At 44.0% G+C, this 15038-nt stretch overlaps 1 protein-coding gene across 11 annotated transcripts in view; it reads left to right on the plus strand.

The window, feature by feature from the left end:
• AKAP13 (A-kinase anchoring protein 13) overlaps positions 1-13792 on the plus strand; it is a 1375395-nt gene extending 1361603 nt beyond the window's left edge. For 9 of the 11 annotated variants that reach the window (XM_086958098.1, XM_086958099.1, XM_086958104.1 and 6 more), the window contains one exon: positions 9290-13792. In XM_086958098.1, coding sequence (XP_086814224.1) covers positions 9290-9339 — 50 coding nt within the window. In that variant the 3' untranslated portion in view covers positions 9340-13792. The remainder of the gene's footprint in view (positions 1-9289) is intronic. The other 2 variants (XM_086958101.1, XM_086958106.1) reach the window with 1 other exon arrangement.
• Positions 13793-15038: the final 1246 nt, after the last annotated feature.

Consider the following 15038-nt stretch of genomic DNA (forward strand, 5'->3'; position numbering starts at 1 on the left):
GTTTGCCTCTACTGCCATGGCCCCCAAGGAGCGGCGCCGGAAATTGCTGGAGGTCCAGCATTCGTCACATCGCCGCTCCGGGTCTAGGGTTCGTTCCCAGGACTGCTCTCGGAACAAGAGCCGTCGAACCTCGGGCTCCAAGTCTTCGCCTTTTGATTCTGGTAAGCGACGCCATAAAAAGAAGTCGAAGAAGCATGTTCGCTCTACGACGTCGCCCCGTCGCTCCTCGGAAGCGGACGAGGGGGACAGGGGCTTCGCCCCTGTGGCTCCTTTGGAGCCTGGGAGTCCCACGGCCTACGTGCCATACCCGGGTCCGTCGGTGACTACAAAGCAACTGCAAGAGTTACTTGCTGCCATGGACCGCCTTGTTAGGCCTGGGCTCCTGCTGGCACGCCTGCGGGCCCCGCGGTCTCGTGTCCAAACCCTGTTGGCCCTGCGGCTCCACCACCAGCTCCAGCGCCACAGGTTCCTACGCTGCTGACTCCGGCCCCGGCGCCCCGGGGTGCAACGTTGCCGGCTCCGGTGCCGCCCTCAGCTCCACCCTTGGCGCCGCACTGGGTGCCGTTTATCTCACCCTTGCCCCGGTTCCAGGAGCATTTTGTTCCGACCTAGGGTCCGCATTGGGAGGCTGCGCCGGTCCGGCCCCGGCCGGCGCGGTTCCCGACGCCGTTCATCCCTGCTCTGGCTTTGCCGCTGCGACCTGCCTTCTCTTCACCAGAGGCTGACGAAGCCTGGGAGGGGTCCGAGGACCCGCTTGCCCAGCAATGTGACTACGAACAGGATTGGGTGGACGACTGGGAGGATGCAGGCGACCTCAATGTCTCCTCTGACCCGGGGTTCGCCTCTCCCCCGACTATGATGGAGGAGGGTGCCTCCTACGCGATGGTGCTCCGTCGGGCTGCTGATGCCCTCAACATTGACCTCCCTACAGTGACTCTCAAGACCAATCTCCTCACCAAGGTGCTCCAGGCGGCGTCTACTTCGTCGGAGCCGTTGCTTCCCTTCAATGACGCCCATACAGAGGTCGTCTTGGGCACTTGGTCGAGGCCAGCCACAGGGGCCCCGGTGGATAAAAACATCGCCAGACGCCACCAACCGGTGCCCGGAGACCCTGCTTTATTGACCACTCACCCTATGCCTGAGAGCCTGGTCATTCAGGCCTCGACGTCGCAGAGTGCCTTTCCCACGGCCCCGCCGGATAAGGACTCTAAAAAACGGGACCAGTTTGGGAAGCGGCTGTTCTCTTCGGCAAGCTTGGGGCTGCGGTCGGTGAACACTGCTTGCTTGTTAGACCTCTACTCCCTCGCAGTGTGGGATGCCGTTGCTCACGTGCTGCCTCAGTGTCCTGAGGAGGTGCAGGCTGTCCTTTCTCAGGTGATTGCTGAAGGTAAGGATGAGGCTAGGTTCACTATTCAGACACCGCCAACTCATTGGGAAGGGCAATTTGTACGACTGTGGTATTGCGGCGCTATACCTGGTTGCGTTTGAGTGGGTTCTCGCCCGATGACCAGAGCTCACTCATGGACAGGCCTTTTGATGGCACCCGCCTGTTTATAGACAAGGCTGACAGTGCACTGGAGCGCTTTAAGGACTACGGCCAAGTCCTTGGGTCTTTCTACTAAGAACCCGGCCACTCCTGGTTTTCATTCCTTTCGTGGCCAAGGTAGAGGCACCCAGGCACGCCCCTCCAACAAGCCTGCGCAGAACCAGCATCAGCGCGGCTGTGGTCTTAGTTTTCCGCAGGGACGGGGAACCAGACTGCGGGTCCGTGCACCTCCACCCCCGCTGCTTCCACCGCCAAACCTTCCTAATCTGAGCTTCGGGGAGCACCCCATGCCGGTGGTTAGCAGGATCCGCCACCACCTCCCTCACTGGCGTGAGATTACATCGGACAAGTGGGTGCTGCAGATTATCTGCCACGTTTACTCCCTCCCCTTTCAGTCCCCCCCCCCCCCCCTTCCAGCCATGCCAACTCGGTGTCACTGCATGTCGGGGGATCATTTGGTTCTTCTCCAACAGGAAGTTGCGGGCCTCCAGGCCAAGGTGGCCATCGAGTGCGTTCCTGGGCCATAAGTAGGGAGTGGTTCTTATTCCCACTACTTTCTGGTCCCCAGGAAGGACAAAGGAGGTCTGCGTCCTATATTGGACCTCCGGGACGTCAATCGCTTCCTCCGGAAGGAGAAGTTCAAGATGTTGACGCTGGCTCGGGCCTTGGCTGCCCTCGACCCTGGAGACTGGATGGTAGCGTTGGACTTGCAGGACGCATATTTTCACATCCCCGTCCTGCCGGCCCACCGGCGTTACCTGCGGTTCACTGTAGGCGAGGAGCATTTTCAGTTTACTGTACTCCCCTTCAGCCTTACCAGCGCCCCTTGGGTGTTCACAAAAGTGATGGCGGTGGTCGCAGCTCGTCTGCGCAGGTCAGGGGTGTCAGTCTACCCATACCTCAACGACTGGTTGTTGAAGGCGGGCTCGCCCCAGGCAGTCGTCTCCCACCTTGAGACTACGGCCGACCTCTTGCATTTGCTGGGGTACTCCATCAACGTGCCGAAGTCGCACCTGGGTCCCTCTCAGAAGCTCCCCTTCATTGGAGCGGTTCTGGATTCGACGCAGTTTCGGATTTATCCTCCTGAGCAGCAAGTCTGGGATATTCAAGCTATGGTTCTGATCTTTCAGCCTCTATCCCAGGTTTCAGTCAGGATGACCCTCCGGCTCTTGGACCTGATGGTCTCCTGCATCCTGCTAGTGCAATAGGCCAGATGGCATATGCAGGCTCTGCAGTGGGACCTGAAGTTCCAGTGGGCGCAGCATCAGGGCAACCTGTCCGATCATGTCCAGATCTCGGAGGGCACTGCACAAGACTTGCAGTGGTGGCTCACGAATCGCGATTGGGTCCCTCTCCCTTCCCCAACCGGAGCACATAGTAGTGATGGATATGTTCCTCCTGGGATGGGGAGCCCACTTGGGAGAGGCAGAGATCAAAGGCCATATCAACCTCCTCGAGCTTCTGGCGATCCGACTTGCACTGAAAGCATTCCTTCCCTCTGTCCGGGGAAGTGTAGTGCAGGTGTTCACAGACGACACCATGTAGTACTTCAACAAACAGGGCGGGGTGGGGTCGTGGACCCTTTGTCAGGAGGCTCTGCACCTCTGGACATGGCTGGAACACCAAGGCGTCACCCTGGTGGTTCAACACCTGGCAGGTTCCCTCAACACTAGGGCGGAGGAACTCAGCCTCCGGTGCATGATGGATCACGAATGGCATCTGAACTCGGACGTGGCGCAAGGTCTCTTTCAGCAGTGGGGAGAGCCTTTGTTAGATCTATTCGCCACCGAAGAGAAAGCGCAATGTCATCAGTTCTGCGCGTTGGAATTTCCAAGGCGGCACTCGCTCGGCGACGCTTTTCGTCGCGAGTGGAGCTGCGGTCTGTTGTATGCCTATACCACTTCTTCCCAGAGTGCTGAAGAAGATCAGGCGTGACCGGGCCCAAGTCATCCTTGTGGCTCCGGACTAGGCACGAAGATACTGGTATCCCGAGCTACTCAGCATGTCAGTCGATCCTCCGATTAGTCTGCCTCTTCAGGAAAACCTCCTGTCGCAGCAGCAGGGGACGGTTCTCCACCCAAACCTGTCCAGCCGCCACCTCCATGCGTGGAGATTGAGCGGCGGCAGTTGAGGCCATTTGACTTGCCCCCTGAAGTCTGTGATGTGATTCTGGCAGCCAGGCGTCCCTCCACAAAATTGGTATACGCCTGCAAGTGGAACAAATTTGTGGCATGGTGCACAGCAAAGGCTGTGGATCCTCTCTCTGCCCCCCTTTCAGCGGTTCTCCTCTTCCTTCTTTCTCTTGCCCAGCAGGGTTCTGCTTTGGGCACTCTTAAGGGCTACCTCTCTGCCATTTCTGCCTTCTTGAGGCTTCCTGATTAGCCTTCTCTTTTCAAGTCTCCTGTTGTAAATAGATTCTTGAAGGGCATCACGCACATGTTTCCTCCTGTTCCTTTCGTGATGCCTCAGTGGGACTTGAACCTTGTTCTAAACTATCTGATGTGCGCTCCTTTCGAGCCACTTCACAATTGCACTCTTCGTCTTCTGACTCAAGACTGCATTCCTGGTTGCCATCACCTCTGTCAGGAGAGTGAGTGAGCTCCAGGCTCTATCTTCTAAGCCTCCTTTCCTTTCTGTCCATCGGACAAGGCTGTTTTAAGAACGCGTCCTTCTTTCCTGCCCAAGGTGGTTACGGCCTTTCACATCGGGCAGTCCATCACCTTGCCCACCTTCTTTCCGAATCTGCATCTCTCGAAAGAGGAAGAGAGGCTCCACCGTCTGGACCCAAAACGTGCGCTCTCCTTCTACCTTGATCGCACACGCCAGTTCCGGGTGGATGACCAGCTCTTTGTTGGTTACGTGGGTGCGAAGAAGGGATGGGCGGTGCACAAACGGACCATCTCTCTTGTGTTGTGCATCAAGGTCTGTTACTCCTTGGCTAAGAAGGAGCCCCCGGTTCGGCTGAGGGCCCATTCAACTCGGGCCACGGCGGCTACTACTGCCCTGGGTCGGGGAGTCCCCTTGCAGGACATCTGTGGTTCATAGTCAACACGTTTGCTAGACTCTACTGCCTGGACAGCCAAGTCTGGGGAGATGGCTTTTTCGGCCGTTCCGTTCCGTTCTTTCTGGTGTGATCTTGGTCCGCAGACCCACCACCGGGGTTGGTATTGCTGGGGTATCTATTCTTAGGTACGGAATCTAACATTAACCTGTTTCTTTCAGATGCACAAGTTGCTTACTTTCGGTAACAATATATCTGTAAGAAAAAGTAGTTAGTGTTAGATTCCTTACCGCCCCACCCATCCTCCCCGTTCTGCGGACCAATATCTAGGGTTAAGGTATTTTCCTTTGAGGGCCCTAGTTTTATGGCACAAGTGTTGGTCTCTGGCATGGCTCTGCGTTCCTGGTGCGGAAAGCTATGTGCCCGAACTGACATCAGCGCGCGAGGGTGGCATCTAAGTACTCCAACGTCATTCTTGCGACCACGACGACGGGCGCGGAGCCGCAGACGACACCTACCGATGCACAGGGGTACTGCTACGCAAAACTTTCCGGATCCAGTCTGACGCCTGGGGATATTCTAAGGTAAGGAAACTAACACTAACTACTGTTTCTTACAGATATATCGTTACCGAAGGTAAGTAACTTGTGCGTTTAGGGTAGAAGGATCGAGAGGGATCCCGCTTTGTCGGAACTAGGGTCCTCACACACCCAGCAAGCTAGGTGTCATGCTTCATCATTAGGACGTGCTCCTCGTTGGGTCGGCGCTGCAATACCCAACGGGCTCCCATAAAGGGGCTTTTTGTCAGAGATCTTCTGCTCCTTGCCGTATGATGAAGTGGGGGGGCGTGGCCCGTGAAGTGTAGATAAAGTGAAGTGTGGGATAATCCAAATAATATTTTTATTCAGGCTGGTTATCCCCTTGACTAAAAACGTTTGGAGTGGCATCTTTCCTGGCTACTAGGTTCAGTACAAGCTATACTCATCTCCTGGGGTCAACATGTTTCTTGCCTAGTGGTTCTAATATTCCGTGGCAGGGTTGGTGGGTCAGTACTCTACCTTGCCAGCTCTTTAATCTTTAACCTTTTTACATTTCTTTTAGTGATCTATTACTGTCCTGAGTTACAATACAGACAGTGAGGGAATGCCTAAGTCCAGCAATTGGTATACTCCTCACAACTTTTTTTTATGGACCACTTGGGGCCTGATTATGAGTTTGGCGGTGAAGGAACGATGTGGCACTTCACCTCCCGCTCCCACACTGGCAAACTTCACACAAGTTGTAATCTGGGTTGGCGGTCCTGCGGTGGCTGGCCCACAGCGCTGCCGTTTCAAAGGCTCCTTGGAGATCCTTAGAAAGGCACAGCCCAGTGTCAGCCACAGCGCATTCCAACGCAGCATGCACTGTAAAGTCCATGCCATGGACTATAGAGTCCATGATGTGCTGGAACTGGGGGCGTACACAGACAGGGGGGGGTGCACACCATGTGCCCCCTGCATGCACCCCCTTGCAGGAAGGCTAGGTTTTCTCACCGCCAGCAGTTTCATAGCGTGAACACCACCATGAGACTACTGGCAGTGAGGAAACTCATAAGATGGCGGGTCCGCAGCTGCCGCTGTGCCACCGCTAGGGATTGTACATCCCTGGCTGTTGCAGCGGTCTTATAGAGGTGAAACCAATGCACTCAAAATGCAGTGGCTGGACCGCCAGTGCGGCAGTTGCTGCCACTCCACCATGAATACACCCTGGTTGAAATCAGGCCATTAGGGCTGAAAAAATCTGTGTAATTTCAGTTACTGCATAGATGGGGTGCAAATGCACAATGTCACTGATAGTCTGATGAGTGATCACATGATCAAAATTTACAAACACTGGTATCATTTAAAGGACTTTAAAGAGATTAGGGTTGTTTCTTCTATTCATCTTAAGTAGGAGTTATATAAACTAGTGATGTCTTGTGTAGTCACAAATTTAAAAAAAGTGGCCCATATCTCTTATTTGTGTGTATTAACATTCAAGAGCATTATGCTTCGTATCTTCGATAGTTGGGTAATGTTGTATATGTTTTTTGTGTGAATATTTTACGTGAGCAGTATTTCCACAGTACGAACTTGTGGTGTAAAGTATCATTTTTGTACAAATTGTCTGAAAAAGTATTTTTATTTTTAAACTTCATAATTTTCCAGATAAAATAGGTGTCAAATATTCACCACCGACAATCCAAACACAACAATAACTCACATAGTCACAATTATGGGAGGTTGCAGGAGAGAGAGGCTCAATTAGATCTATCGTTCCTAAAACTTTTTACCATGACATTATGGAGCTCCCCGCATCTGCAAAAGCCAGTGCACATTCCACTAATCCCAGATAGTGCCATGACACAAGTCCTCAATCCAACTGCTTTTGTTCTATGAACCTACAGGGACGTAGTTTCTGGGGGGGTACAATAATTTATGGATCATTTCAGCCCTAGTGGCAAGTTCTTCTACATTTATTGTCTTTCCTGGCAGTTGTAATATGAGACTATTCCTCAACGGCCCATTCTTATAGGTTGCTTTCCCATGCTTTGCAATAGGACCTTGGGCGTGTAGCAAGTGGATGGGATTTATAGGATATAATTGATTCTTATAAATCAACATACCTAACATTATGGAGCCCTGATAACAGATTGAATAACAGTATAGTCCTCTGTGATAAGATGTATGTTGATTGAACTGTAGAGTGAACAATATTGGTGAGGGGAGGTCTGAGTGTTTGGCTGAAGGATGAAAAATGGGTAGAAGTAACAAGTAGTCTTAACGTAAGGATCCTATAGTCAAGACACAGTTTAAAATATCATTGTAAATTGTGGAATTGTACATCTGCTCGACTTAATAAAGCACAATTAGCTATATGCTGGAAATATGTAAAACATAAATGCGTTTTTTGGGAAAGCCCTTTATCATAAAATTATTGGGATCCAGTTTAGCAGGAAATGTTCTACGATACAGATAAAAAGTCCTTAGATTTGTGTACTAAACTGTCTTTTTATATTGAAGCCCATGAGGATACACAGGACATTTATTGATTACAGGTTGTGTGGTAGCTAAACAAGTTGTACTACTAAATTCAACAAGTAACATTTCAGCTTAGAAATCAGAATATATAGAGTGGAATTGTCTCACAATAAGTTCATATGGTGAGCTTATGACCAAGAATGGCAGTATTTTAAACAATTAGCATTTATTACATTTCATAAGGTGTCAAATCTCAAGAACACTTTAGAATGTAGACTGGCTAAATGGAGGAAATTAATGTCTCATAGAGTTTAAGGGAGTTTAGCACAATGCTCAGAATTTCAGGATTTGGCATAAATTTCCAGTTGAATGTTAGCGATTAGTAACCTTCCAGAAAATACTAATGCAAGTCTTTATGTGTTGGCTTCATAATAAAATGCATTTATTTAGAGTATCTTCTCCAATAACTAATGTAGGTAGGTCTACATTGAACCTTAGATGGCAAAGTTGTGTTGAGCAACAAGTGAGAGCACAAGAGAAAGTTTAACATTGTTTATTGCTAGGCAGGGAATGGGTAGTTACTACTCGATTGGGAGTTAAAAGCTCCTTGAAGAGATGTGTGTTGAGTTTCTTCATAGAAGTGTAAAAGCAGTTCATATGTAGATAAGAATACTGAGTGTGTAGACACAGTCCATTGTTTATTTTCCTTTTTTGCATGTCATTCGCTCCAGTCTGATCCTACATCCTTGGTCAGTCCCTTTCACAGTTATGGGTTTTTTCACGTAGTGGGACATTTAGATCTTGCTCTGATTGGATGATGATCAAGGTCACTAACTTTAAAACAATATTATGAAATGGAGGAGCACATAGTCCTTGAAACACTCGACTATGGCACAGGGCAACAATTGACAAAATAGCCATTAGGGCAGCTCTAACTGGTCAGGACATATTTTCCTACATTTAATGAGTAAAGTACTTCATATCATGATACAATGTGTTTCCATTTGTATGGTCTTCAATAGCTCCTACCAAACCATTAAGTTCAAAATTCTTAGTTTGTTACTTGGTCATTTTTCCAGGAATCGACCCCTTTCCATCTTGAAAAACTAAAGGAGTACAATGTCATTGCTCAGCATAATGTAATGATGTCTGTGTCCCACATTTTCTTTGGGTACAAAAGGAGTATAGAGCCCTCTTAATCTTAGCAGAGAGTATTATGGACGCACTGTCTTATACTCCACAAGATGGGAAGAATTCATTTTGCTGTATTTTTTTTAATAAATAAGTAACAATAACAGAGTTGTTCACTGAGGAATGATGCCTTTAAAAGATTCTTTAGAATTGATGTATGACCTTCATTTTGTGTCATCTGTTGGACTACACTTGAACCGCATTTATGCCTTTAGTATATGCAGACAGTGCCTAAACACTAGCAAAGTAGAGCAGCATGTACATTTGACTTTTTGATGGAGGTAACATTGGTGATACTTTTTTTAATGGTTGTGCAATTCTAGCAAAAATGTGAACATTTTGATGTTGGGAATCTTCGAATTTCTTGATGATCGTAATGTAATCCAACTTTCTCAGAGTTTTTTTTGAAGTGACAATGTGTCATTTTCAACATAACAATTCTTTAATGTTATGGCCAGTGCCGATTTTACAACTATTGGATGACATATGTTGGTTAGATTCAACATTTCTTCAGTGTGACCAGTCATAATTGTAGTTTTCTTTTTTTTCCAGATTGTCCTTCCACACAAACCGCCCAGGATGGTGAAGAGATCTTCTGCTAATTCTTCTATTCATTTCACTTCTCCTCTGTTCTCTGCGACATTCTCTGGATGAAAACCTCAATGATCATCATTGTCCATAAACATTCCAACTGACTCATTTATGATGGCGGATACATCAGTGCACTCTGTAAAGTGTATGGACCATCCCTAGTGATGTTGTGTAACATCATCCTGAATAACTGGATGTATGTGTTACATGGTTAATGTTTTTTTTTCTATACCGCAAACTTTCAATGTTCTCTGCTTACCATGGTTCTGGTGCTCAGACTGCAAACAAAACAAATAACTGTTAATTAATTGTCCACTTGGTGTTCTAATTTGCTTCGCCACAAAGATCAGGCAGCTAAAAATGTAGTAATTAACTTACACAACATACTGTAGCTGTATTTATGGAAGCTGTGTGTTAATTATTTGAATTTAATTCAATTGACAGTTTTATGAATATTCTAGGTCTGCAGATATTCAGCATCATAAATTCCCAAATCTGGTGAAGAGATGACATTTGTTTCCTATATCATTAACTTTTATTTATTGGAAATGTTCAAAATTACAGTGTAAAAAGCATTTAGACATTGTACAAATTAAGACAATGTTGTCAGGATTTAAAGAGTGCCAATTATCTAGTGTCCGCTTTTCTTGAAAAAAAATGATGCAAAACAAGTCATAATGGATTTGAAAATGTATATATTTCTTTATATAAATAAATGTATGTAAATGTGTAAATATATAAATGTAAACCCACAAAGAATACCTATCTGTTAATAAGCATATTGAACGAGTTTTATTTGTAAGCTTGCACTACTTGAAAGAGTTGATGCGATCAACCTGTTAAGTTCAATTGTTCAAATTAAAATTTAAGAAAATAATCTGAAGATACATATTTTCAAATCCCTAAAACAGATTATATTTAAAACTATTTTCTTCTGGAAGTAGTTGTTGGCATCTGTTTTACCATCTAGCAATGACTAATACATAATAAGTACGTAGGTAGGGCATAACTATCAAGGGCAGAAGTTAATAGTTTGAGGATTATCCACATGCAGTTTAGCTACAGTATTGAAGTGAGGCTGCAAGACTGTTTTCTCATTAGCACACTGTTAAATAAGGGCAGTTTATTTCCTTTTAATACTGTAGTCCTAACTATTCCCCAATATAAAATAATGATCAGTTTACATATGTTGTTATGTTTTATTTGTGTTGCACTTTGTTATTTGCAAGCTGGTTTTGCAATAAGTATTCCTCTTTGTACCTTTAAGAAAGAAACCTGGAATGTTTGTATGTTTACATTTCTTTATATGACCCGATACCAATAAGCTTTATTAACTTCTACTTCAGTGTCAGTACCAAATTATTGTTGATGAAAGGTTCAATGAAAATAAGTATTACTTTGGAGACTAATGACAGCCATCATTTTCAAAGCAATACATGTAAAACATTTTTACCCAAATTCTACTAATTCTAATACATTAGTATTCTCCTGTTGTAAGCATTACTTGGTTTGTTTAACAATTCCTGCAGAAAATGTTATGCATAAGGAGAGCACAAACTCCACTGTATTCTGTAAATATTACATGCTGTTGACCAGCATGTAACAATTACAGGCTTATCAACTGGTGTCTCAATGTTTAATATAACTCAAATAATTTTTTGTACAGTCTCATTGGGTATAGTTTCAAGTAACCTATACCTATGCTTCCTTCATGTAGAGCCAGTACTTCCAGTCTACAAAATGCAGTTGTGTTTTCTGATGAGTTGATGATTATTTTTTAAACTGCTTCTCAGCAAATTTATAGCTAGCTAAACAAGTAATTGTAAATGTTGTAAATAGCTAACAACTATATTTTCCAAAGTATCAAACTTTCTGGCCTGTTTATCTGTAATTATTAAACATATGCATATGCTCATGTAGAATATTTAGGAATATCCTTTGGGATTGTTAACATGAATCAAAACATTTAGTGCCTGTGTTCCAGTGTTATAAAACCTTACAACTTTGTACTTTCTCTCAGCTTTCGTACTTAGCCAATATTTATCATGAAACATGCCATCTGCTTGCTTTAATGCATGACTGATATTTTATGCAGTAGTAGGTCTTCTATATATAACAGGGTTTGTTTAATATATAGTTCATGGCCTGATTGAATGGTTATTAATATTAATTTACAGTTCGAAACTGTAACCGCACATTTTGTTTAGTTTTGTGGTTGATTTGTATTATTTTGTCATTTTACAGCACATTATTAAATTGAAAATTGAAAAGCACGGTCTTATAAAAGTTAGTAGTGCAATTGTTATGTAGATGGTGCCAGAAATAAGGCTGTGGTATAAGTGTTTTCAGCATCCTTAAAAGGGACCACTATCACTCACCTGGATTGTTAGGATGGAGTTGAAGGTCAATGAAAAATAGGCATTGTTCACTTGAACAAAGTTCTCTTTGTGCAACTCTGCCTTTGCTATAATTATTTGACCATGAATATGGACATTGAGATTAGTGCTACAATTGCAAGCCCCTAAAGCAATTTTGTAGAAAGTTATGAAGGTCATAAACAGAAAATGGTTAATCAATAGATGGCTAAATGGACCCACAATTGTAAAAAGAATTAACGGACTAAAAAGGAAGATGAACGCTGTACACTCTATTTATGGTAGGCTGTAGATATCAAAGAATTCATATTATTTTGCCTTAAAATGATCACTTCTGTTGAGTGAGATTATTTTACATCACAAAGCACTTTAGTAGAAATGTGTTTTAGTATTTTCAAAATAGAAGACAATGGCCATTTAGTTGTTTGTATTTCTCTCAAATAGTTTTTGTGTTATGTGAAAAGCATTTAAAGTAGAAATAAGTACATGTCCAGCTCTGCCATCTTTCAGTTTTTGACGGTTATAGAGTCTACGAGTATCCAAAAAAAAAACATTAACTGGTACACTGACTTTGAAACAACATAGGTTTTTAAGTTATGATCTTTAACTTCTCATTTACTTGTAGGGATAACACCACTGAGAAAAAAATTGTTGACTTGCACACATTGATACTGTGATCCCTGTCTCAGTTCATACTTCACAGGATCAAAAAGTGCTATCCTAAACATTGGGCTACCTCATTGGTCCTATTCCCATTGATCATAAGCCCAAATTTGCAATGTTGTCCAAATCATTATTGAAAACATTTTTGTAATCTAAACGTTACCAGTATTATAGCTCATCGAACTGTTTCTTGCTAATTAGATAGGCAGGTTAAATGCAATCCTAATGGCCCACTTAAATTAACAATCACTGTTGACTACTACAGTTTTTCATGTTCATTTTTAAAATATGCGCATACATTGTAGTTTAGTAATAAAACATCATAGCAAATTGACACACCAAATTGATAGATTGCTACTGGTTAGACGAAACTTGTTCTAAAGTTATAAGGTGCTGATTAAGAAAGCCAAAAGTTAAGTTGCAGGAATAGTTTAAAAATAATTGTAAAGGCTGGCTCAAGTTTGGTATCATTAATTTGCTTTAATTTTCACACATACATACGTTGCATACGTATGTTTTGAATTATACCTTCTAATAAGCTAAGAGGGCCTATATGAGAGCACTTAAGACTTGTGGTCAGAGCTCAGGCCTTGAGTTCACAAAAGCAGTTTAGATTCTGTAAGCACTGTTAAAGTTTGGAAGGGATACTTTACATCCAGTGCAAACGAGGGCTGCTTCGGCTACTACTGTGGTAAATTTCACACTTTAGGTTTTTGAATAGCCCAACATTTGGAAATTACATTCAGAAATGTAAACTGCCTGTTAAAAAAAAAGTAGAAAAAAAGCATTCCTTGACCACTGAAAGTCAAGGAACTGTACCTGCTGGTCAGGTTGTAGCATTTAAATAATGCAATCCAGGCCTTAAACACTTAAATTACTTAATCAGCCATTTAAACTACTTTTCTTGAGAAAGCTGTGTTTTAAATATTTGGGGACTGAACTAGGACTGCAAATTGCATTGCGGTTTATTTTGTGAGATGATTTAGAAAACCTAAAAATACCTGAAGTGAGGTATTGCCATTGTAGACAATATTTAGATACATTGAAATTCCAACATGTACTAATATTGACAAACAAAATCCATTTTTAATTTAAAATACAGCTTTCAGATTATCTTGTACTAATCTGAGGTTTACTCAAAATACCCACAGACTGCTCATAAGGTTTATATAATAATGTATACATTTGATACTTGATGCTTGTACTTCATTACATATATTGAATCTGTTCTGCTCAATTCTGTAAAACTGAAAAAAAGGAAGAGCTTAATTATCGAATGTTAATTTGTAATTATGTAAAAAGTTATGTGAGCAAGCTATAATTGTAAACGTGTCTGATTTGTATTTGATAATTTGGTTTTAAGGTCTTTCTGTCTGTGTCAAACACCTATATAATTTTCGATGAATAAATTTCATTTCCAGTCAAATTGCTTATCTACATTTCTTCTTTGAGCTAAAATGTGAATATTTTAATATGTATTGTTTCAGCACTCTAAGTAGTTAATCCCCCACCCCCCCAAAAAAAATCTGGCCATTCTGATCCTACTATTTGTTCTGACACAAGTGGAATCCTACAGAAACAGTTGTAAGATTAATAGCTTGCATTGGAAACGATCCATAATCTTGTTGAACACATACTCTGGGCTCAGTTGCCCGGGATAACATCCTCAGGTGCGAATTAACAGATTGTGATTCAAAGAATTTGGATGCACTGCAAATTATGCCTATAGATACAACTTCTAGATTGGCAATATACAGCAGTATGTTGGATGAGGATTAGTGATTGGGCAAGAGGATATCTTGGGTTAAGGCTGATGGCCATGTAAAATCAATAAAACTTCTACTAAGATGCATCTTTCTGGATATTCACAAAAATATGTGTTCGAGGCATATGGGCTGCAGATGGTACATTATGAATAGATCGCCATCTGGTGTTGGGCTCGGATGATTGCACTTCTTTTTCTCTTGGAGAGTCTTTTGTATCTTGGTGACTCCTTTGGTTGCTAGTGTGCATGGGCATCGGCTCCATCCTTAGATTGTTTTTTTCCGCCATCGGGTTCGGATGAGGATTGAAGCGCTCCAGATCGACTTCGGAAAGAAGTGACTTTTCGGCGCGTATTTCCTTTCCAATTCGACGGTATTGTTATCGAACGCGACTTCATTTCCATTCCGACGCGTTTCGACTCCAACATCGAAGAAAAACTTTGATCTACATCGACGAACAGGAGGCCTTTCTCGACGTGATCAAGCCCGGAGTCCATGGAAAGGACTCCATTTAAGAAATGTCCAACGTGTGGTGCTAAGTTCCCACACAAGGACCTACACGAGGTGTGCAACCTCTGCCTATCGCCTGAACACGAATCCAGGGACTGCGAAGCCTGCGCAGCATTCTCCTCCAAGTCGACGATTAGAAACCGTCGAGCTCGAAGACACGAGGTTTCCAGAATGCAGTCGGAGGCGATCGCGGAGCTGTTCGAAGACCAGCACCTCGATGAAGAAGAGGATCATGAAGATCAGTCGGGGTCGGAAGGGGACGAGTCGGATGTCGAGGAACTCGACGTGCAACAAACCGTGAGTGACGACGTCCCCTTACCAAAAAACCGGCCCCGTGTGGTAACGACCCCGCCTTCGAGCCCGGTCAAACCGCAGAAAAAAGTTTCCGACGCCCCGCCT

The sequence above is a fragment of the Lissotriton vulgaris genome, chromosome 2_1, assembly GCF_964263255.1.
Source record: "Lissotriton vulgaris chromosome 2_1, aLisVul1.2, whole genome shotgun sequence".
Classification (NCBI taxonomy): Eukaryota; Metazoa; Chordata; class Amphibia; order Caudata; family Salamandridae; genus Lissotriton; species Lissotriton vulgaris.